Here is a 21,364-nt window from a genome sequence, read left to right as displayed (position 1 = left end):
TCAACCCGACAATCAGTCAGAACAAGTAATTTCCCCGCCTCCCTGCACAAGCACCCCCGGGGACCTCTCCAAACGAAGGAACTCGCTTGTCCTGGGTGTTTTATATTAGTCTGCAATACTGTTAACCCCAGTGGCATGGGTTCTTGCAGGCTGGTACAGAGTGTACTAGAACACTGCATGGGCCGGATTTTACGGCCCGGGCCCGGCCCGGGCCCGCTTTATGAAGCCCGAGCCCAGCCCGGGCCCGTGGTTCCAAGCGCGGGCCCGGCCCGGGCCCGGGCGTACTTGACCGTACCCAGCCCGAGCCCGGCCCGGGCCCGTCATTCCAAGCCCGGGCCCGGCCCGGGCGTTCATTACTGAACTAATCCAGGGCGCGCTTGTTCATGACCAGGCCCGACCCGGGCCCGCTAGAGGGTATTAGTTGTTGATGATGATTATTAATGATGCCGTGCGCTTTGTAGCGGGCGATCGGACGGAAAATCCGGTGTGTACATGCATCGAAATGTTGCTTTGCCCACGGTGGTAGCTCAGCGGTTAAGCTGTTTCGCTGTTAAGTCCTAGAACGCGGGTGCGATTCCCGCGGCCACGGCGGCCGCAATTTGATGTGGGCGAAATGCAAGAACACCCGTGTATATACTTTAGGTATATACACGTATATATACACGTATATTCCGTGTATATCTTTAGGTGCACGTTAGAGAACTCGAGGTGGTCGAAATTGATCCGGTGCCACTACGGCGTGCCTCGTAATCATATCGTGGTTTTGGCACGTAATACCAAGGAATATAAATGAAATGTATCGTATGTGTCAACCTCGAATAAAAGACCGAAATCTTTATGTCTCCCATGGGAACAACCATGATGTGGCCCATTGTTGGTGCTGTTAATATATATATAGGTATATATACGTGTCACTTGAGCTTGGCACAGTATACCTTAGACCATGGAATGCGTAACATTCGCGTGTGCTCGAAGGCCCGACTTACGCCTTTTAATGAGCGGGTCCGAGTCCGGCCCGGCCCGCAGCCTCAAGCCCGGGCCCGGCCCAGGCCGCGGCTTCAAGCCCGGGCCCGGCCCGGGCCCGCACTTTCAAGCCCGAGCCCAGCCCAGGCCCGCCGGAAAACGCTTCAGACGGCCCGGCCCGGCCCGCGGGCCGGGCCGGGCTTTCGGGCCGGCCCGGGCCCGTGCAGTGCTCTAGAGTGTACCACGATGTGTTAGCAGGGGCGTCACCAGGGAGAAGGACAGAGGGAGGGGGGGGGGGGGCGACCGCCCTTCCCGAAATTTTCGTCTGCCGCACCCCTTTGCTCCCCTCAAGATCAAACAGTTAAACGCGTAATACCCCCGCCCCCTACACCCAAGGACCTAACTTGTTGTGGGTGCCCTCTCCTCCGAAACAATTCTGATAATAATAATTATTGGGGCATGGGTTAGGAAAATCTCCCTCTCTTCCGTCTTTCCTTTTTCGAGAATGCGATTATATTTGTACAGCAAAAAGAAACGCACTTGTTGGTAGTCAGCGCTAGTCCTGCTTGGTCTTGTCTTCGTTGTATCGCGCTGTTTTCTACTATTAATAGTTGGACTTTAAGTTCCAAAATCACAATATAATTGAGGGACACCGCACGGGAGGGCTCCGGCAATTTCGATCACCTGGGGTTCTTTAACGTGCCCCTGAATATAAGTTCACGGGCCTCTAGAATATTGCCTTCATCGAACGGCGGCCCGCAACCTTCGGGTCAGTATTCGAGTACTATAACCACAAGACCACCGCGGCCGGCCAGAAAGAAGTTATGCCGCCGCCCCTGTCTGTTAGCACACTTCGTGAAATCAGACAGTATAAAGCAACAGATGGCTAGTACTGACGTCCCTCAAACAGCCACGTTGGAGCACCGGCATGGTGGAACGCGAACTTTATGACGTCATTGTACTGTTATCATTACATCGAATGCTCGCTCTTTCGCTATTAATGCGCGAAGACCCAATAACGTTCCAGCGACGTCGTTATCACACTGAAGCCCATTAATGACAGTGTGATTATACTGCCTTGACGTCATCTAAGCCGCCATGTTGGAGCTATGTTTTGCGTCCATGACATCACGTGCAAGCTATCAGTACACCAGTCAATACCATCATCGCAACACTGTCGTGAAACGTACCAGGATGGTCTGGTACATGAAGTGCAACGGCGTGTCCCGGACGTCACGTGACCTGGTCGCAATCGGCCTTCCTGGAGGCGCCGGTGTAGTTTAGCGCGACGAAGTCTCGCACTCTCGTCAGGAAGTCGACGCGGTTGTACGGCCCGTCGACGCCCATGAAGCTGCACGTGTGCACAACCGAGTCGAAGTCTACGTCGTAGGCGGCGATGCCGTAGCTCAGGTTCAGGTAGTGCTGCTTCAGGTCGCAGAACTGCACGGGGATTGCATTCTCGTGAAGCCATCACACGTTGTCCGTCAAACAGAATATACCCTGCGCGCTCTTGTCTAAATCAGATGTGATATACGTTGTAACGTTGTAACGTACTAAAAACTAGCAGCGTGTTACGCTATCTGCAGCATTTCAAGGCGTAAGCCAGCTGCAAACTTGGCAAAACATCAAAGGGACCCTTCAACACTTTTCGAAGCAATCATCGAACGACTTTATTGCAGGTGTTTATTAATGCGAAAGCCTTAATAAACACCTTCACAAACATCAAACACGAACACTGACCGTCGGTGTCAACACGAGTAATGCAAAAAAAAATCATACCGTGATCACGTTACCGTATGACGTCATCATGACTTCACAATTCGCTAAAATTTGTGACGTCGCCATGACGTCACATAGCGTAGCGTCATCACATGATATCGTCACATGGTCAAAAGCGGGCAGACACGGAGGCAATGCAAAGCCAGATGAGTTGCAGAAAGCTTGCAATGCCTCCGATCTTGGAGGCAATGCAAAACCGCGTTAGGTGCAGGAATCTTTCAGATGGGTGGCCGGGGAGGTTGACTACATCGACTGAGGAGAAAAAGAAAAAGATTGCGTTCACCATTCGAGTCGTCTTAGGAGAATGCACATGGGAGCTTGTGAGCTTTCTGCCTCAAGAATTGACAGCCATAAATATATTCAGAATCCGTCATGTACTAGTGGAGTTACAGGGATTTGCTGCACTCTTTAATCGCTGCACGCCAAACGTGGCGAAATTAAAATTATGCGAGACGCGGGCGACGCTGTACCGTTGCCCGCGCCGCGTTCGCATCGTCTCGCTGGCGACCCACGCTAGTTTTCGATTTTAGGGTCTTGGGACAACGCGAGCGCAAGAGCCCAGAAGTTGCATGGCTTCTGAGCAAGCGCCCTGGCGGCTCCCAAATTTATTGGCCCCCTAGCTCCTTGGGTCCCCAATTCTAAAACTCTCTAGTGTTTCGCCGCAGTTGGGATGTGTGCTCAGTACTTTAACTTTGACATACAGGGCGTGGTCGTCTGTGTTCGCGCGCTTATCTCTTCAGTGGGGAGGTTTCTACGTCTTGCGCTTTCACCGCAAAGTTTGCGTTGAAGCTATAGACCGCACGAAGGTCACTTCGCTCGCTGCAGCGGCTGCGTTTGCAAAAGGAGTTAGCTGCTCTAGCTAGAAGAGCCAAAGTAGGGGCTAGTTGAAGTAACAGCTGTGACAGTTCGCGCTCGTCCTGTGTATACCTGTGCGTCCTTTTCACGCGTCCTGTTTTGTGTTTGAGCAGCGCGCTGCAAGTGCCGAGCTGTGACAGTTCTTAGTTCGCGCAAGCCCCGTGTGTGTTCTTTTCGTGCGTGCTTGAGCAACACAGCAGCAAGTTTCGAGCTGCTTGCCGTTCTTCGTGTGACATTCCAATTTGTTGCTATCGCGTTCATTGCTTCACCCTTGCGGCGAAACCAATCTAAAAACGGTGGGCGAAACTGTGACTCTTTCTCAGGCTCCGAAAATACATTGAGCTATGCTGTTTCGCTCACATGTTCGCAGGAGCCTCGTCTTCCGATCGGCAACGTCTTCTGACCATGTTCAAAAAGTGTTGCACGGCCTTTTTAAGTTATGCAGTCGTGGACCAGACATCTAGCAAGACGTAACGCGTCGCACTGTGAGAGGTACGCATTAAATTACCATTACGTTCTTGTGTTTGCGTCATTTTATGTGTTTGTGTTTGCGCTTGTGTTTGCGTCATTTTATGTGTGTGCGATTGTGTCCTTTTGTGCGCTGCTTCATCAAATATCATGGCTCACCAACTAGACCATCTATACGTATTACGTTCTCGTACGAAGGCCAAGGTAATTTGCACAAGAGGAGGAGTACCTAAACGGATTAGCTGCACATTACCTGGACGTTCTCTCAGGTAATCTACTCTAGAAGGGGGAGGAGCAAGCGCACTGCTCCTCTCCCCTCTAGTGTAGCTTTCTGCCCACAGGTGGCGTTGCACTGCTTGCGCGATTAGAGTCACTGGAAAATTTTTCCAGTGACTATTTTTCCAATGACTCTACGCGCGATTAGGGTGCCTTGATCCCCGCGCGCTCCACGCGCATCGAGGCACTCTATCTGCGATCGGCCCATCTTGGATCGATCGACGATGTCGATTGATTATATCATCGTCTGAGATCACTTAGTGACGTCAACTGGTGACGCCACAAATTCTGGCGATATGTCGCGTCAGGATGACGTATTCGCTCACTCGGAGAAGGTCACATGGGTTGTTGAACGGGGCCTTGCGAGACGTGCGTCTCGCCAAATCTCACGAAGTCTCGCGAACGGGAGTGCCAACAAAGCCACTTACTTACTCTGCGATACACCCGCCACGGTGGTTTAGTGGTTAAGGTGCTCGAATGCTGACCGGCAGGTAACGGGATCGAATCCAGACCGCGGCGGCCGCACATTCGATGGAGGCGGAAATGATAGAGGTCCGTGTACTTAAATTTAGCTGTACGTTAAAGAACCCCAGGTGCTCAAAATTTCCAGAGCTCTCCACTATGGCGTCTCTCAGAATCATATCCTGGTTTTGGGACGTTAAGCCCCAGCAAGCATTATTAATTATCTACTCTGCGATACAACTCTTCTGTATACGAGACGGCTCTGCGCAAGTGTGAAACACAGTAAACGCCTAGATAACTTATTTTGATAGTATATCAATTTTAACGTGATGCGTTAATTAGCTCGTTTCGCGAAAACTGTGGTGTCGGCGTCGGCGGCGGCGTCTTTTGTTGTGAGCGAAAAAGCAGTGTGCTCACTGACCGTGAGCGAAAATTCGAGGCAGATTCAAATGAAGATAGTAGCCGGAGGGCGTTCGCACTCTGGCTTTCCTTGAGGCACAGTTTAGGTCTCCACCATGAAGCGAAGGCAGGCTAGCGATTGGGAAGGCGATAGTGTGTGTGTGTGTGTGTGTGTGTGTGTGTGTGTGTGTGTGTGTGTGTGTGTGTGTGCGCGCGCGGATGTCGCTATCGCGTTCAACTCTTAAAGGCGAAGCGTAAGGGTCCCCCAACTTTTCTCATGGCGCACCTAGTGACATTGACACTGTCATGACGTCAGGTTCAGGGTCAATTCTGGCGACTTCAAACACCAGTACCGTTGAACTGGCTCGATGTCCTTTTACGGATACGTTAACGAGACTGGGCAATCGCCGAGAACAGGAATTGAGAAAACTTTCCTTAACAGAAAGACTGGCTATCGTGTTGGCTAAAAAGAGCCCTGTTTCACTCATTAAACGTGGATTTACATCTTTATTTTTTTGCTAAGAGTCGCGAGAGATGGCTTATAGCGCCCCACGCGGCAAAAACACGAAGATGCAGAAGAGGCCCGTCATGCACATGCCCTTCTACCGGTGTACGCTGTTAGTGGCCTTCTTATTTGCATTGAAATGTGTTATTTTTTCTAATGTAATATTTTCTAATTAAAATGGGCTGCTAAGCCTTAGTTTCTAATGAGCAGAAAAGTGGCGCCGCCTTCTCTTGACCTATATGAATCCGATGCTCACTAAAGACCGCACTCAGGGTGTATGTTACAGCTACTCCATATGGCTTAGAGATACTGTAACGGAGCCATATAACTCTAGTATAGCTGAGAGACCAGCTGCACCTGCCGGCGAGTTGCATAAGTGCCAGTAGCGTCTGGCTCGCGAGCCGGTAAAGTCATGCGTACGTGAAGAGCTTTCTCAAAAATTTTTACCTGCTTGTTATGCGCGAGAACAGTTGAAAATGTCAAAGTGAAAATGTTTAGCCACCGTTTCACTCGCTCTCGCGGAAAGCAGAACCTCCAGTGGAATCGACACTTTGAGAGGAGGGCTCTCAGCATCGCTGTCGTTTCACAGCGTTGCCAGATGAGGGACTATCTCTTTTAAAGGATTATCTTATCGAAAAGCTTCCGCTTACAAAATATCCACGCGCTTTTGGAATCAACCGCTGCCAGCTATACCCACTACCAAGGGGGAGCTTTCTGCAGCGCCGTGACACACTGGGTCCAGATTAAACCGGTTGTCAGCCCCTCTAAACAAAAAAAGAATTTGCCAGCGTCGACATACGGACACACCGTAGTGAAAAGGACAGTGTGGTGAAAAAGGATTCTTGTATACGTCCCCGCATTCCACGCCTGCTAGATCGCCGGCCTGGCTCGGTGCGTACCTTGTTTTTCATTCCTATTTTGCCGTCGAAGACCATAAAGAGCCCTTCAGACTGGTCGAAAGTGAATTCCGCTAAGAGTGTCGTGTTGTACTTGTAGTTTGACGCCATGGTGCTGTATTGAATTCCATATGGGCAACCCTATAATGCAAAAAAAAAAAAGAAAAAGGGAACACTCTGTAACGCTCAGGGGCACTCAGTTACATTCATTGCGAAAGGAAGGAGTATTAGGAATAATGAAAACTTTCAATTGAAGAAGTTACAGCGGAAACCAAGTTACAGCGATTGTTCCACCACAGCCCCCCCCCCCCCTCCGCCCTCCCGCCCCCACTGTGTTGGTCAGACCGAAAGCAAACATGCTTCGCAATGAAGGCAAAAGAGAAAATGAAGCGATGACGGTTCTTTTCACAGCGGCCTGCCTCTGGTTCCCGGCTTTCCGGGAGTAAAGGTGCGAAACAAATATTTCTTCCAATGCAAGAAAAGTGGTCCTCGGCCGCCATTACAGTAAAAAAAAAAACTTGCTTCGCATTACCCCGGCGCATTAAGCAGTGAAAGATCAGGTCCGCCTTCGTAAAGCGACGGGCAGACTTGGTGCCCCATCTAGATGATCGTAAGGCCGCCCCCACCTCAGCGCCCCCTGTGCCCACCCCTATGTTGATGTCGACATCGCGAACTGCACCGTTTCACGCGCAATGGTACCCTCTCTCTTTTTTAGTGGGCAAATAGCTGACTGGAATAAAACTAACTGAAGCATTTTCGCAGTGCCCGTGACCTGCATACCGTTCCATTTGTGTTATTCCTTTTTTTATTTCACGACTTCCGCGGCGTTGCATTATGACCAAGTTGTTCAGTTTTTTTTTATTTTTACCTTAATCGTAATACTCTACCGTATCACCAAAGAAATTGTTTGAAAAGCGTGTTTCAACATTGCTTCGTTCTGTTCTATTGTGTAAATAATCGTCGCGTGTTTCTTGGTCACCTCGCTTGGACTGCTTGCGCGAAGTGTTTTATAAATAAAATAAATAAATAAAATGATTTTAAATATGATCTGGGCTCTGTGAGCCCTCGAAATTTTGTAGGTGATGTGTACACCTCCCCACAACAACCGACAACTTATCTCGCCACTTCTTTAAAAGGTGCGCCTAATTAAAACAAGAGATTATGCAAAAATAAATAAAATAATTATGACAGAACAGCACAAAAAAATCCACATGGTCCCTTATGCACTTGCCTAAGATGACTGGAAGGTCGAAGCCTTTTTTTTTTCTCCATCGATTGTATTTTTCCCGCCATAAAGCTTACCCCGCCTAATGTAATTTTGCACTGCCTCCGGGATCGCAGGAATTGGAAGCATTCTGCACCTCACGTGGTTTTGCAGTCAGTGCCTCCGTGATGGGCCCACCTTTGACCTAGCGACGATGCCGTGTGGTGAGGTTACGATTGATGTCATGTGATGTGACGTCATCGTAATGTAACGATGACATCATGATGATGTCGCAATTTTGGGTGGCCTGTGACGTCATGCAGAAGTTGCCGTAAAATTGTGAGTTCATCATGACGTTGGCGTATATGACATATCGTCATAGGGTGACGCAATCTGAAGATTTTTTTTTTTTATTTATCAATCGTGTTGACGCGACCGATGGCGACGCCGATGGTCACTTCTCACGTTGGATAAGGCATCTGTGACCTTCGCCTTGAAAACGTGACAGTGAACACACAACACACAGCGCTGTTCTGTCATAATGTTTCACCAACCAGTCCACCTGAGACCCGTCGCGAAATAAAACAATGGTACATTTTTTTTTTTACTTGATGACAACAGTAGGTTAGCTTAGTCGTGAGTTTGACGGAATACCGTCTGGTCAGGTAAAGTCATTGTTAAAAAAAATCGGCAGATCGCACGCACTGTGGGAATCGATGTAATGCGAAGCAGCCAGCAAAGAGCTGCATACATCGCCTTGTTTGTCTTTGAGCCAAATGAAATCATTCATGCCATGCCATCTAGTCCACCATATATCGCACGTTTGCCATGCACGCATGCATGCACAATCTAGTGTACACCATGCCAAGGAAACGCATATTCTGGTATCTAAACGCCTGACCTGACGTTTATTTTCATCACGCACTCGTGTCATGCCATACCAATTTTGGTATATATCACGTTAACAAAACGGCCGGAAGCGCACCATGACAGTGGCATGTAAATCATAGCGTACATGACATGCATAACATGATTCGCATGTTAAGACCTCTCATTTATGTTCGTCATACAGTCACATCGCGCAATACCAATTTTAGTGTATATCAAAGGAGCGAAATGGCCGCGAGTGCACCATGAGTAGAGCATGTAAATCATGCCATACATGACATGAATATTATGGTTTTTCATGCTACCACCTGTCACTAATGTTCATCATACAGTCACATCGCGCAATACCAGTTTTGGTGTATATCAAGCTATCGAAACGGCCGCGAATGCACCATGAGCGTGGCATGTAAGTCATGACATACATGGCATGCATGTCATAGTTTTCATGTTACCACCTGTTATTCATGTTCTTCATATAGTAACATCGCGCAATACCAATTTTGGTGCATAGCAATCTATCGAAACGGCCACGAGTGCGGCATGAGCATGACATGTAAATCATGTCGTACATTTCATGCATGTCATGATTATCATGTTACTACCTTTCATTTACGTTCGTCATACAGTGGCGTCGCGCAATACCAATTTTGATGTATACCATGCTAGCAAAACGGCCGGGAATGCACAATGAGCGCGGCATGTAAACCATGACATACATAACCTGCATGTCACAATTTCCATGTTACCACCTCTCATTTACGTTCGTCATGCAGTCGCGTCGCGCAATACCAATTTTGGTGTATGTCAAGCAAGCGAAACGGCACGAGTGCGTCATGAGCATGACATGTAAATCATGTCATGCATGTCATGTATGTCATGATTTTCATGTTACCACGTCTCATTTACCTTCGTCATACAGTCGCTTCGCGCAATACCAATTTTGGTGTACATGAAGCTAGCGAAGCGGCCGCGAATGCATCATGAGCGTGGCAAATAAATCATGACATACATGACATGAATGTCATGGTTTTCATCTTACCAACTGTCATTCATGTTCTTCAAACAGTCACATCGCGCAATACCAATTTTGGTGTATATTAATCCAACGAAACTGCCGCTAGCGCATCATGAGCGTGGCATGTAAATCAGGTCGTACATGACTTGCATGTCATGATTTTCATGTTACCACGTCTCACTTACGTTCGTCATACAGTCGTGTCGCGTAACACCAATTTTGGTGTATATGAACCGAGCGAAACGGCCGCGAGTGCGACATGAGCGGCGCATGTAAATCATGTCATACATGTCATGCATGTCATGATTTTCAGGTTACCACGTGTCAGTTATGTTCGTCTTACAGAAATGTCTCGTCATACCAGTTTTCGAATGTATCCCTTCATTTAAACGGCCGCGAGCGCCTCGAGACCATGTCATGTAAATCATGCTGCACATGACATGCGCGTTATGATTTGCATGTTAGGACATGTCATTATGTTCGTCATGAACTATTGTCACGTTTGGAATATATGAAATTAACGGAACGACTGCAAGAGCCCAAAGGCCATGGAATGTAAATCACGCTGTTCATGACATGCGTGTCATGATTTTCATGATATGACCTGTCATTTATGTTCGTGATAACGCCATGTTATGACACACCAATTTTAGTATACATTCGATTAACGGAACGGCCAGGGAGCCCAAAGGCCGTGGAATGTAAATCATGCTGTTCATGACATGCGTGTCATGATTTTCATGATATGACCTGTCATTTATGTTCGTAATAAGTTCATGTTATGACACACCAATTTTGGTATCCGCGATGCGCAGCGCCTATACACCAGAGCACGCCTGTCTCGCACCCAGGCTGCTGGCGAGCCGAGCGGATACTCTCGCACCCAGACGCCGGGCTGACCAGGCTGCCGAGGCGCGCGCGGGCTGCACCAAGTAAACAGGGCAAGCTGCAGTTCTGAGGCTTTAAAGTGCGAAAAAGTACCCGTTCACGCCGCTTCAGCGTGTAAGAGCTCGTCTGGGCACTACTGTGTCGTCTTTGGATGCTAAAACAAGCAGCGCAACAAGAGGATATTAGCGTTGTCTGCGACGATTACGACGCGCCACGGAAATAGTGCCGGTATGGTGTTTTCAGCTTCGCCGCGTGTGGATAACTGCGATTCAAGCAAAAAAAAAAAAAAAAAAAAAAAAACTAGGAGCCGAGTGAAAATGCGCGAGTAAGTACACTAATTGCGTGTATTCTGCAGTGTGATGCCCACCTATTTCATTTTGCGAACCTAATTTGCGTGACACGCAGCTGGGTTGAAGGCAGGCGCGAGCTTTGTGTGGGGGTGCACTTCATACCTTTGAGCGTTTCCTTTGACGAAAGTCTAGTGCAAGGCAGTGCTTTCAAGCACAAGCAATCAGCATGCTTTGCCACTTTCAACGTAGTATTAAGCTTTAGTGCTTTTGATGGCATTCACGCCTTCGAGATTTCGTCTTCAAAAGGTAATAAATGGCACGGTGCTCCTCAACAGCTGGCCAGAATTTCGTGCTTTCATTTCAGTGTTTGATGTCCCCAAATTTATTTGGACACGAGGCATCCAGCTGCACATAATACATATATTGGCACGTAAGTAAACAGTAATCGCGCCAGTGTCCTTTACGTCGCAGGCGTAGCTAACCGGCTTAACTAAGAGTACCACAGTTTCGCTTGTAAAGCACCATCGTTACAAGCATAAAATCGCGCAGGTAGCTTCCAAAAGGGATCGCTGAACGATACTGCAGGTTATACTCTCTGATAGCACGCTTTTGTGAGCAAGACGCATTATTGTAAGAGCGCTCGTGAAACAAAAATTACGTTCCGCGAAACTACCCGTAAAGCGTACACTAATTATCACGCGATGCATGCTGAAATGATCACATTCCACAAAACTTTGTGCACAACTTGTAATATGGCGCAACAAAACATCGTTTCACTCTTTCGCGAGCTGCACTGCAATTACAATTCACGCGTACTACAGCGAGAACGTTTTTTTACAAATGTAACAGCGTACGTATCTGACGAGGTTGCTTCCGCAGCCCACTCAGCACGTAATGTATACATTGTGGACTTGCATGAGCAAGATGTTCTTGATGTTCCAGTAAAATCAGCGAAAATGTCCAGGCTAGAAAAGACGCGAAACACGCTTTCCGACGGGCTGAGTTTCGTGAGTTTCACGTTTGCTCTGTGTAGCGTCTGCTGGCGTGGCAGCCCGCGCATGTTGTTTCGTCGCGGGTGCGATAGATGGCGCGACGCGCGATGCAAATATGGCGATGCGCATGGAATTCTCTGTGTTCTGGTCTATCGGGGCGCCACTGAAAGCCGCGTAGCGGCGGCCGTTGGAACCGCTCGCGGGTCGCGTAGCAGACGCCTCATTTGCGCGCGTGCGATTCGCCGGTTGTGCGCGTCCCAGATAATTACTTTTGCGGCAACAGTGTGCGCAAAGGAGCCGCACTTTATAATAGTGGACATGTGTCCGATGTCACAGCTGTGTTGGACGACAATGTCCCCATACGCGACAAGTGTTTGTTACAGACAATCGACAACAAGCTTCTCCTACGAAGTGGAGCTCATCGTAAGCACACCGCTTTCTTTATAACGTCCCGATCACTAACGCCTGCATGCGTTGACGCGTGAGCCAATGTTTTTTCTCGACACAGTAGCTTCGTTTACGTGCCATGTGCTGATATAGTAGATTTTGAGGGAGCGCTGTCGCAACGGCGTATAGATTTCACAGGGTCGGCCACGTGAAGGGTCAGCGTTGGTAAAACTTTGAAACCAGCACGATAAACTTGTGAAAAAATAAACGATAAGCTTGTCATCATCGGTGCAGAAGCGCACAGCGAACATTCTGCACCGATGATCGCATTCCAGTGCCATCAATAGGTAGAATGCAGCCGATTTCGTACAGCACACGTGTGATTCCACGGCGCTTCTTTTAAGGAGCCGTCACCTGCCCTACATTCTCTCGCATTGCGCTTCGCGCCATTCGTTTTTCAAGTGAGCCAAGGTATCGCGTCTTATCAGTAATAACAACCTCATGTGAATTGTAGTGTCTACAATGCAGGCGAGGCGACCAAGTGTAAACGTAGTAGAGTTCGCTGAAAACGTAGCGACAAAAAAGAAGAAATAAAAACACGGTAATCGTTCTAACACTGCCGTAAACAAAGCGCGATTGCTTAGCTTCTACGTCGTACAGCCGCAATCCACCGCCGCCGTCGCTTTCGCTCATGAAATAGCACCGGAAACCTGTAGATGTGCGTTCCTGGCGATTTTGTGTGTGTGTTTGAGCAGCCGACAACGCAGCAGGTATTTTTCGTCATCGCTGAGGCCCGCCAGAATCGTTAAATCACGATGAAAAACACATCCATCCGTGCACTCGCGTATAGACGCTCGCGGGAACACTGCTCGCCGGGCGCGAGCGCTTCCGAGCCATGGCGGCAGATGGCGTCGTCGGCGCTTTGCGCATCGCCTATACATTCGATTAACGAAACGGCCAGGAGAGCACAAAGTCGTAGGCGGCTGGCTAGATAGATAGATAGATAGATAGATAGATAGATAGATAATAGATAGATAGATAGATAGATAGATAGATAGATAGATAGCTAGATAGATAGATAGATAGATAGATAGATAGATAGATAGATAGATAGATAGATAGATAGATAGATAGATAGATAGATAGATAGATAGATAGATAGATAGATAGATAGATAGATAGATAGATAGATAGATAGATAGATAGATAGATACGCTCAAAGTCGCAGAAGTTCGCTAAGAAATGCTGCGCATTTAAAACAGGTCACTGACCAATGTCAAAACAAAAGAAATTGACGTTTCGGGATCCGTACGGATCCCTTGTTCACAATGGACTCCATTGTGCCCCTTGTGTCCAAGAAGTCCATTGTGAACAGGGCATCCGTACGGATCCCGAAACGTCAATTTTTTTTTGTTTTGACATTGGTGAGTGACCTGTTTTTTAACGGCAGGTTAACTAAAGCAGCTTTGAACATGGAATAATCACCGTTTTTATCGGTTATATGGACAAGAGCTATGGCAAGCTGATTAGTGGCGATGATGGCCAGTGTATGTTAGCGAGGTAATTCAAGGTAATGGTAACGCATTTATCTCGAATTTGTCGCTTAAATCCCCACTGGATTCGGGCAGCCGCTCCGCCCTCTTATTGCTCGCCTAGTGCAAACGCTATTATATAAAGAGGCCTAGCTACTTCGGCTGGCTCGAAGTCCTGCGTGCCGTTGGGTGCGGTACAGCTCTTGAAGAGATGGTAGTCCGAGCGGGGCCTGTATAGGCGGCCCTTCATAGTGACGCCGACGGCCATGGACGTGAAGACCTGCTCGTTTTCCAGGTACTGCAGCAAAGCCAGGGAGTCGTTCTGGCGAGTGAAAGATAAAAATGGAAAATACAAACAGTGAACGGCATGATTCCGGCTTAGAAGGTTTCGGCAACACATGCCAAGCTTTGTTCGAGTGACCTATTTCTGTAACATACTCGCGACTTCCTCGATAGAAGGGGGACCCTGTAGAGCGCTAGTACGTGCCACAGCTAGGGATCCGACCAGGAGAAGACGCGCCAAGCAAGAGATGGCTGCACCTGTTCTTGCTCGCGTCTGCCTAAATGGCTTCTGACAAAATATATAATTTGTGGTCTCACAGCATCGATGTCTGTCTGCCTATTTCCACGTATTACTTCCAACGCAAAGCATGGAGCTGACTGGTGTAAACGCACTGTGAAATAAAACCTTTTCGGAGTACAAAGGCTGACGTCACTGCCTCGGCAGTGTGTTTCTGGGTGGCCAGGCCTATTTCCCACAGCCCAGAAGGGATTATTGCACTGCGTTTTCGGGTGATCACGTCTATTTTCCACAAACCAGAGGGAATTGTGGCGGTTTATCCTGTGGAGATACGGGGACTCGTCTCAGTGAAAAGGTTTTGTACGCCTGTTCACAGTTTTATACACCCTGGTTGCCTCCGTGATGCCCTCTGGGCTGTAGTAAACAGCCCCCCCCCCCCCCCCCCCCCCCCAGAAACGCACTTCCATGGGAGTGACGTCAGCCTTTATTCACCCACGCTACAGAGCAAAAGGACAGTGTTTCTTCTAACCTCTGAAAATCTCTATAGGCATCCTGCAATGAAATTTTGAAGATGCGACAGGAGCACCAGAACACCCAGAAGCGCCAGCCAAATTCGGCCTGGTCTAGAAACGAAGGTGACTTGCGCGACTGGGCCTTCTAGACCGTACGTGATTATTAGTAGGACAATGGCGATGGGACACGTGCAGAGCGTGCGTATCAACCTTTTTTCTGTATTTATTTGAGCAGGTGGAACGGTCTCTTCAAGGCGTTCAAGAACGTACTATTATAATGCCTTCCAACTCAGAGAGGGAGCTCCTCCCTTTCTCGACTGTTCCGAGAGAATGAAAAGCCTGACGCCGCTGCCTCGGCAGCGTATTTTTGTGGAGTGACGAGTACCTGCAACAGCCGAGAGGAGATTGCGTGGGCCCCAATAGAACCTTTATAGGAAACAAAGGTCGGTTGGAAAGGAGCGTGGAAGGGAGACGCTCGAGAGCGTCTGTGTGTTCTTTAAGCGTCTGCAGTTTCTTGGGACTCCCCGCGGCCGATGCCGGCGATACTATATAAGGTAATCGTAAATTGCGAGCTACATCGCCCCCTCTGGCTGATTGACCGACATTTCGGTTGGTAGACCACTCTTTATGAAAGTTGACACTGCTCAAAATCACTGGAATTCGTGTCAAAAGTGGCGGCTCTGAATAATTTAGTAGCCGGTGTTCATTTTCAATATTTCGCTCTTGTACGTAGTACTCTGCGTTGTCTCTCGATAAAGCAGGCTTTTACCATGGTGTGACCGTATGTCGGCGTCACGTTTGCCGGGTAATGGTGGACGGACGATGGCAGCATCATGCAGTCGGGCCTGTCAGCGTCTCCGTACGGGATGTGCGCCATCGATATGAACAGGTGCGGCGTGAAGATCGTCCTGCAAAAGAAAAAAAATGGCACACAACTCAATGTTTCGTTTCAAGTTGAATGAAGTTAGTCTTGCATTTCGCAACGTCACATCTCTCTTCCTGCCTCCCTTGACCAATTTACCTTTCAGCATGCGACCATCCGGATTATCTCAAACTTCCGTTCCCTCCCGTAGATCCTGTCTCCTTATTCCCGGGCGTATACTTCCGGTTTGCACTGTCATTGATAGCTTCCCAATATCGTTGATAATCTCGTTATCTCGTTGATGATATGGGTGGTAACATTGCTGATAACCTCCCGTGACAGCTAGCTCACTTCGGCCTACAGTACGTGCGGCTATATATCTCAACATGTAACGTGTTTGCTTCAGGCAACTTGAATTGAGAGCAATGACCGTCGTGGTCACTTTCATGGAGTTACAAAGTGCTTGTGGAAGAATCCCAGAAAGAGGTCTTCTTCAAAAGGTTATGACTACGATAGTGGTTACGGAGGCTTGAAATGAGGTTGGAAACGGGTGTCGAGGAGGTGCTGTCCACTGACATCCTAAACGTGTCGTACAAAGCGAAAAGTCCAAGTTCATTGAGACGACAGGACACCAAAGGTATTTAAGACGACTCAAAGGCGAAAGCTGTCTTCTTTTTCTATTCAGTCGATGTGCTGATTCCATGGAGGAAGGAAAGAAAGGAGGGAGCATTACGTCACGCAGCCAGCCTTGGCAAGCCAACTCATTTTGAAGCCAGCAGTGTCGGCCCAGCACGTGACCTTTTTCGTCAAGATCACGCAATAAATGAGATTTTCCGAGACTTTGGGTATGGCGCCCGGTAGCTTTTAATCGAAGCGCGCTCGTTCGGCGCAGACCGGCTGCTCATGGTGCAGGTTCAAAAACAGAACCGCACCGGTAGTACTCAAACCTACCGCGCGCGCTCTGACGCTTTGATCACGTGCTGGGAAGACACGGTGGGATTCAATCGCGTGACGTAATGCTCCCTCCTTTCTTTTTCCTTCCTCCATGGCTGATTCTGCCCCGCCACCCTCTGAAAGCTTTCTACACGTAACGTGGTTTTGCACTGCCTCCAGGATCCGAGGCACGTGTGGTAGTTTTGCACTGCCTCCGCGATCGGCCCACCTTTTATTAAGCAAGGATGTCATGTGATGACATCCGCATGTGACGGCCCAAATCTTGGTGATCTGTGACGCCATAATGACGTCATATGGCGACATCACCACGTGAAAATTTTTTACATCACTCGCGTTGACACCGCCGAGGGGGACCTCGACACGATACGCCGGTGAATTTTCGCGCTTCATGAGGCATCTAAGGCTTTCGCCTTACAACGTTATGGTATGTTGACCATTCGCGAGTGATTCAATTTCAAGCTGGGGTTTTTCTTGCGAACGTTCAACATCCCATACTCAAAAAAAAGTGAAGCCATGCCCACCCTAAGATGGCGGCCGCGGCCGCCATTTTAGGGTGGGTATGGCTTCGCTCTTGCGCCACAAGTTCCACTTCAGCAATGTTATAAAAGCCCTTTGATTCTACACCTCCACACTTCTCATTCATGTTTTCTGCGCCTCATCAGGCGTAGCAATGCCTCCAGGATCGGTCCACCTTTTCCCAAAGCAACGATGTCATGTAACGACGTCACTATGTCGTCACCATATCACGCCACCACTTGCTCACGTGTCTTTTGGTAGCTGGATGCCAGATTCTTTTTACTCACGAGACATGATAAGGTTTCTGCTATAAAAGAAAGTACGCCAAACTCACTTGATAAGGTCAACGATGTAGGTGCGTTTCGTAGAGGATTCGTCAAGGGCCATGCCGATGGCCATTAGGGACTGCCGTGTCCTGGTACTCGCTGTCGTGGCAACGTGGTCATTGACTCGCTGGCGTGGAACAACAGAAAAGAACAAACCTTACAACGGCTAAAGTGGGTCATAAAGGTCTGCAGACTGTCAATACGGTGACTTCTCACGGGTTTGATCCCTGTCGAATCACGGGCGATTTACAGTCACTAGCGGTATAAAACAAAAATACATAGGTGAAAGCTATTAACGTATTGAGCACCACTACCGTGGGTGCCTGAGAGAATATCTATCTATCTATCTATCTATCTATCTATCTATCTATCTATCTATCTATCTATCTATCTATCTATCTATCTATCTATCTATCTATCTATCTATCTATCTATCTATCTATCTATCTATCTATCTATCTATCTATCTATCTATCTATCTATTTCTGTCGCGCACCTACCTTCAATATCGTCAACGCCTGGGCGACCGTGTCGTTGGAGGTCCACTGGAGGTGCATGTCCAGAATGCCGTAGTGGATGACCTGCTTCTGCACGAGAGCGTCTATCCCTCTCTGGAAGGCGGGGGTTGTGTACTCGGTCAGCAGGTTGGCATTGCTGCAGTATAAAGGTTGAAGCATAACCCACACTATCAATCAATCAATCAATATATATATATATATATATATATATATATATATATATATATATATATATATATATATATATATATATATATATATATATATATATATATAATAAACTGTCTATAGTCTTACTTGCGCCGATGACCATACACTGCACCGTCACTGCGAAAATAGGTGGCCAAAAAAAAGAGCTGTGTTTTCGCAGCTTGACAAGTTGTGGTGACCCGTATAACACCAGTGACAACACGAAACACCTAAGGAAATCTAGAGGCACAATACACGATGATATTAAAGGAAGTTGTTATATAGTGAAAAGTGTTGTAATGAAAAAAACAATGCATGTCTTAATGTACAACCACTTTTGTGAACCCGGCAACTGTACATACACAAACATGAATAGTTCCAGTACATTTACGTTAACAGATCTAGTTAGCGCCTTTCCTATAGTAACCGTAAGAATGTCAACATTTCTTTGGTCTTGTTCACTTAGTGTCGTATGGGCACGCGAGAAGGGAGCGTAGTATGGCGGGTGATACCTGAAAGGATAAACTTTACTTGTTCGAAGATTTGCTAGTGCTTCGCATAATTCTGTTCTTCCTAACGAGGTGTTTTATTGCGTTAGCAATTATATGGACACTCTCGGCTGGTTTTTTCCGTCGGCGTCGCCGTCCGGGCCCGTGTATATATATATATATATATATATATATATATATATATTATAAGGAACCGCTTTATTCGAGTCGAGCTCGAGCTGACACACACTGATGATGATATCTACAGATGAGGAAGTTGTACAAATGATGATGATATGTCCAAAGAAGAATCAGTGACTGCGCTCACACTAATTCCCTCTCGCGCTGGAAGCGGCCGCCTGGCCGCGCGACAGTATTAAGAGGTACGTCGTGTATAGGGCTTCAACCGAGAAACATGCACGATTTCTGTCCCACGGCAACGGTGATCGGAAGGAGGTCTAAGCGGTGAGACACGGTAATTAACGGGCGATGTTTGCTCAATGACCGTGTAAGGTCCAATAAAGCGACTCATGAATTTTTCGCATAAGCCGGGAACGCGCGCCGGAGTCCAAAGAAGAACTTCGTCGCCAGGGGTGAAGGCGACAGCACGGTGAGTCGAGTCGTAGCGAGACTTCCGAGCTTCCTGGGAGATGCCGGTGTTAATTCGTGCCAGGTGACGGCGGTGTGCAAGGCGAGACAGAAATTGTTCGCATAAAAGACTTGCTGAGGTTGCAGGAGCCGAAAGGAACGAGACGTCCAGAGCGAAACTCGGTGAACGGCCATGGACCAGGAAAATGGGAGCAAAGCCGGTGGTGCGTTGCGTAGCCGTATTATAGGCGAACGTCACGAACGGCAGAATTGAATCCCAGTTCGTGTGGCCGGGGTTGATGTACATGGCAATCATGTCCGAGAGGGTGCGATGAAAGCGCTCTGTCAAGCCGTTGGTTTGCGGGTGGTAAGTAGAAGTGGTCTTGTGAATGGTGTTGGCGGCGCGCAGAACCTCAGCAACAACAGAAGAAAGGAAGACTTTGCCGCGGTCACTGAGCAGCACGCATGGAGCTCCATGGCGTAAAAATATGTTTCGGAGAAAAAAATCGGCGACTTCAGTGGCAGTCTCAGCTTGTAGCGATGCTGTTTCCGCGTAGCGGGTTAGATGGTCAACAGCCGTCACAATCCAACGATTGCCATTGGAGGTCACGGGAAGGAGGCCGTACAAGTCTATCCCGACGACTTCGAACGGCAAAGCGGGACAAGGAAGAGGTTGCAGGAGACCAGAAGGAGCTGTGGTGGGTCGCTTGCGGCTTTGACAGTGGACGCACGATGCAACATATTTGGCAACGGCTGAAGAAAGGCCAGGCCAGGTGCAGCGACTTCGTATTTTGTCGTACGTTTTGTGGTAGCCGAGATGACCGGCGGTGGGATCATCATGGAATGTATGAAGAATCTCACGTTGTAGAGAACGTGGTATAACTGGGACCCATTTGTTTCCATCGACGTGATAAACGTAGCGATGTAAAGCACCACTGTGTATCTTGAATTGGTCAAGTTGTCGACGCAGTCGGGCGTTCGGTGGAGTAGAAGTACCTTCCATGCGTGCTAGAATAGAGCTGCAGTAAGGGTCGACGCGTTGATGCGACACAAGGACAGATGGGCTGCCGGATCTTAGCCAACTGAGCGCTGAGATGGGCAGAGCAGTCTCGGTGGAAGATGGCGATGGTGAGTTATCACGGCTGGGAAGAGGGCAGCGAGAGAGAGCATCAGCGTCTTGGTGCTTCTTTCCAAGTCTGTAGGCTACATCGAAATCGTACTCTTGCCAGCGAAGCACCCAGCGACCAAGGCGACCCGATAAGTTCTTTAGGGACGAAAGCCAGCACAGTGCGTTATGGTCGGTAACGACTGTAAAGTGGCGGCCATGGAGATATGGGCGAAATTTTTGTACTGCCCAAACAACAGCAAGGCACTCTTGCTCTGTTATGGTGTAATTCTTTTCTGCAGTAGTCAGAGAACGACTGGCGTAAGCGACGACTTGTTCGCTTGCGTTGGTGTCCCGTTGCAGGAGAACGGCACCGAGACCACGACCGCTAGCGTCAGTGTGGAGGATGGTTGGTGCGCCTGGATCGAAGTGGCACAGTACTGGGTCGGATGTCAGGGCTTGCTTCAACGCCAAGAAAGACCCTTTTCACAGCTTTCGCACCAAACGAAGGGCGCGTTACTTGCGAGCAGTTGATGGAGCGGAGACGCAAGCTCTGCTAAGTCGCGTATGGCGCCGGAAGTACGATGCCAAGCCGAGAAAACTGCGCAGGTCCTTTTGACGCAGCGGACGGGGAAACTCAAGGACAGCAGCAAGCTTCTCAGGATCCGGCCGAATCTCTTCTTTGCTGACTAAGTGCCCGACAACCTTGATGGTCTTGCTGGCGAAGCTACATTTTTTTGTATTCAGCTGCAGGCCAGCATTTGCAAGGCAGGCTAGGACTTCTTCGAGACGTTGCAGATGTTGCGGGAACGTGGACGAAAACACCACTATGTCGTCGAGATAACATAAGCAGGTTTTCCACTTCAAACCGCGCAGTACGCTGTCGATCATGCGTTCGAAGGTAGCGGGCGCATTACAAAGGCCCGAAAGGCATTACATTAAATTCATACAGCCCATCTGTCGCTGATCCCGTAAGGGGATGGCAAT

At 48.5% G+C, this 21,364-nt stretch overlaps 2 protein-coding genes across 2 annotated transcripts in view; one reads left to right on the top strand and one right to left on the bottom strand.

Annotated features, from left to right (window-relative positions):
* LOC119400053 (dehydrogenase/reductase SDR family member 4) overlaps nt 1-4,076 on the top strand; it is a 107,191-nt gene extending 103,115 nt beyond the window's left edge. Inside the window, exon 9 of the mRNA XM_037666972.2 lies at nt 3,968-4,076. Within this exon, the coding sequence (XP_037522900.1) occupies nt 3,968-4,061 (94 nt within the window). The 3' untranslated portion in view covers nt 4,062-4,076. The remainder of the gene's footprint in view (nt 1-3,967) is intronic.
* Nucleotides 4,077-13,908: 9,832 nt separating this feature from the next.
* Nucleotides 13,909-21,364, bottom strand: part of LOC119399064 (uncharacterized) — an 18,444-nt gene continuing 10,988 nt past the window's right edge. The window contains exons 9-12 of the mRNA XM_049417521.1: nt 17,990-18,143; nt 17,498-17,616; nt 15,601-15,739; nt 13,909-14,121 (exon numbers count right to left, since the gene is read on the bottom strand). Coding sequence (XP_049273478.1) covers nt 13,909-14,121; nt 15,601-15,739; nt 17,498-17,616; nt 17,990-18,143 — 625 coding nt within the window. The remainder of the gene's footprint in view (nt 14,122-15,600; nt 15,740-17,497; nt 17,617-17,989; nt 18,144-21,364) is intronic.

This window comes from Rhipicephalus sanguineus, chromosome 7, assembly GCF_013339695.2.
Source record: "Rhipicephalus sanguineus isolate Rsan-2018 chromosome 7, BIME_Rsan_1.4, whole genome shotgun sequence".
NCBI lineage: Eukaryota > Metazoa > Arthropoda > Arachnida > Ixodida > Ixodidae > Rhipicephalus > Rhipicephalus sanguineus.
The sequence above is the reverse complement of the archived record's forward strand: the minus strand, read 5'-3'. Positions and strand labels throughout refer to the sequence as shown.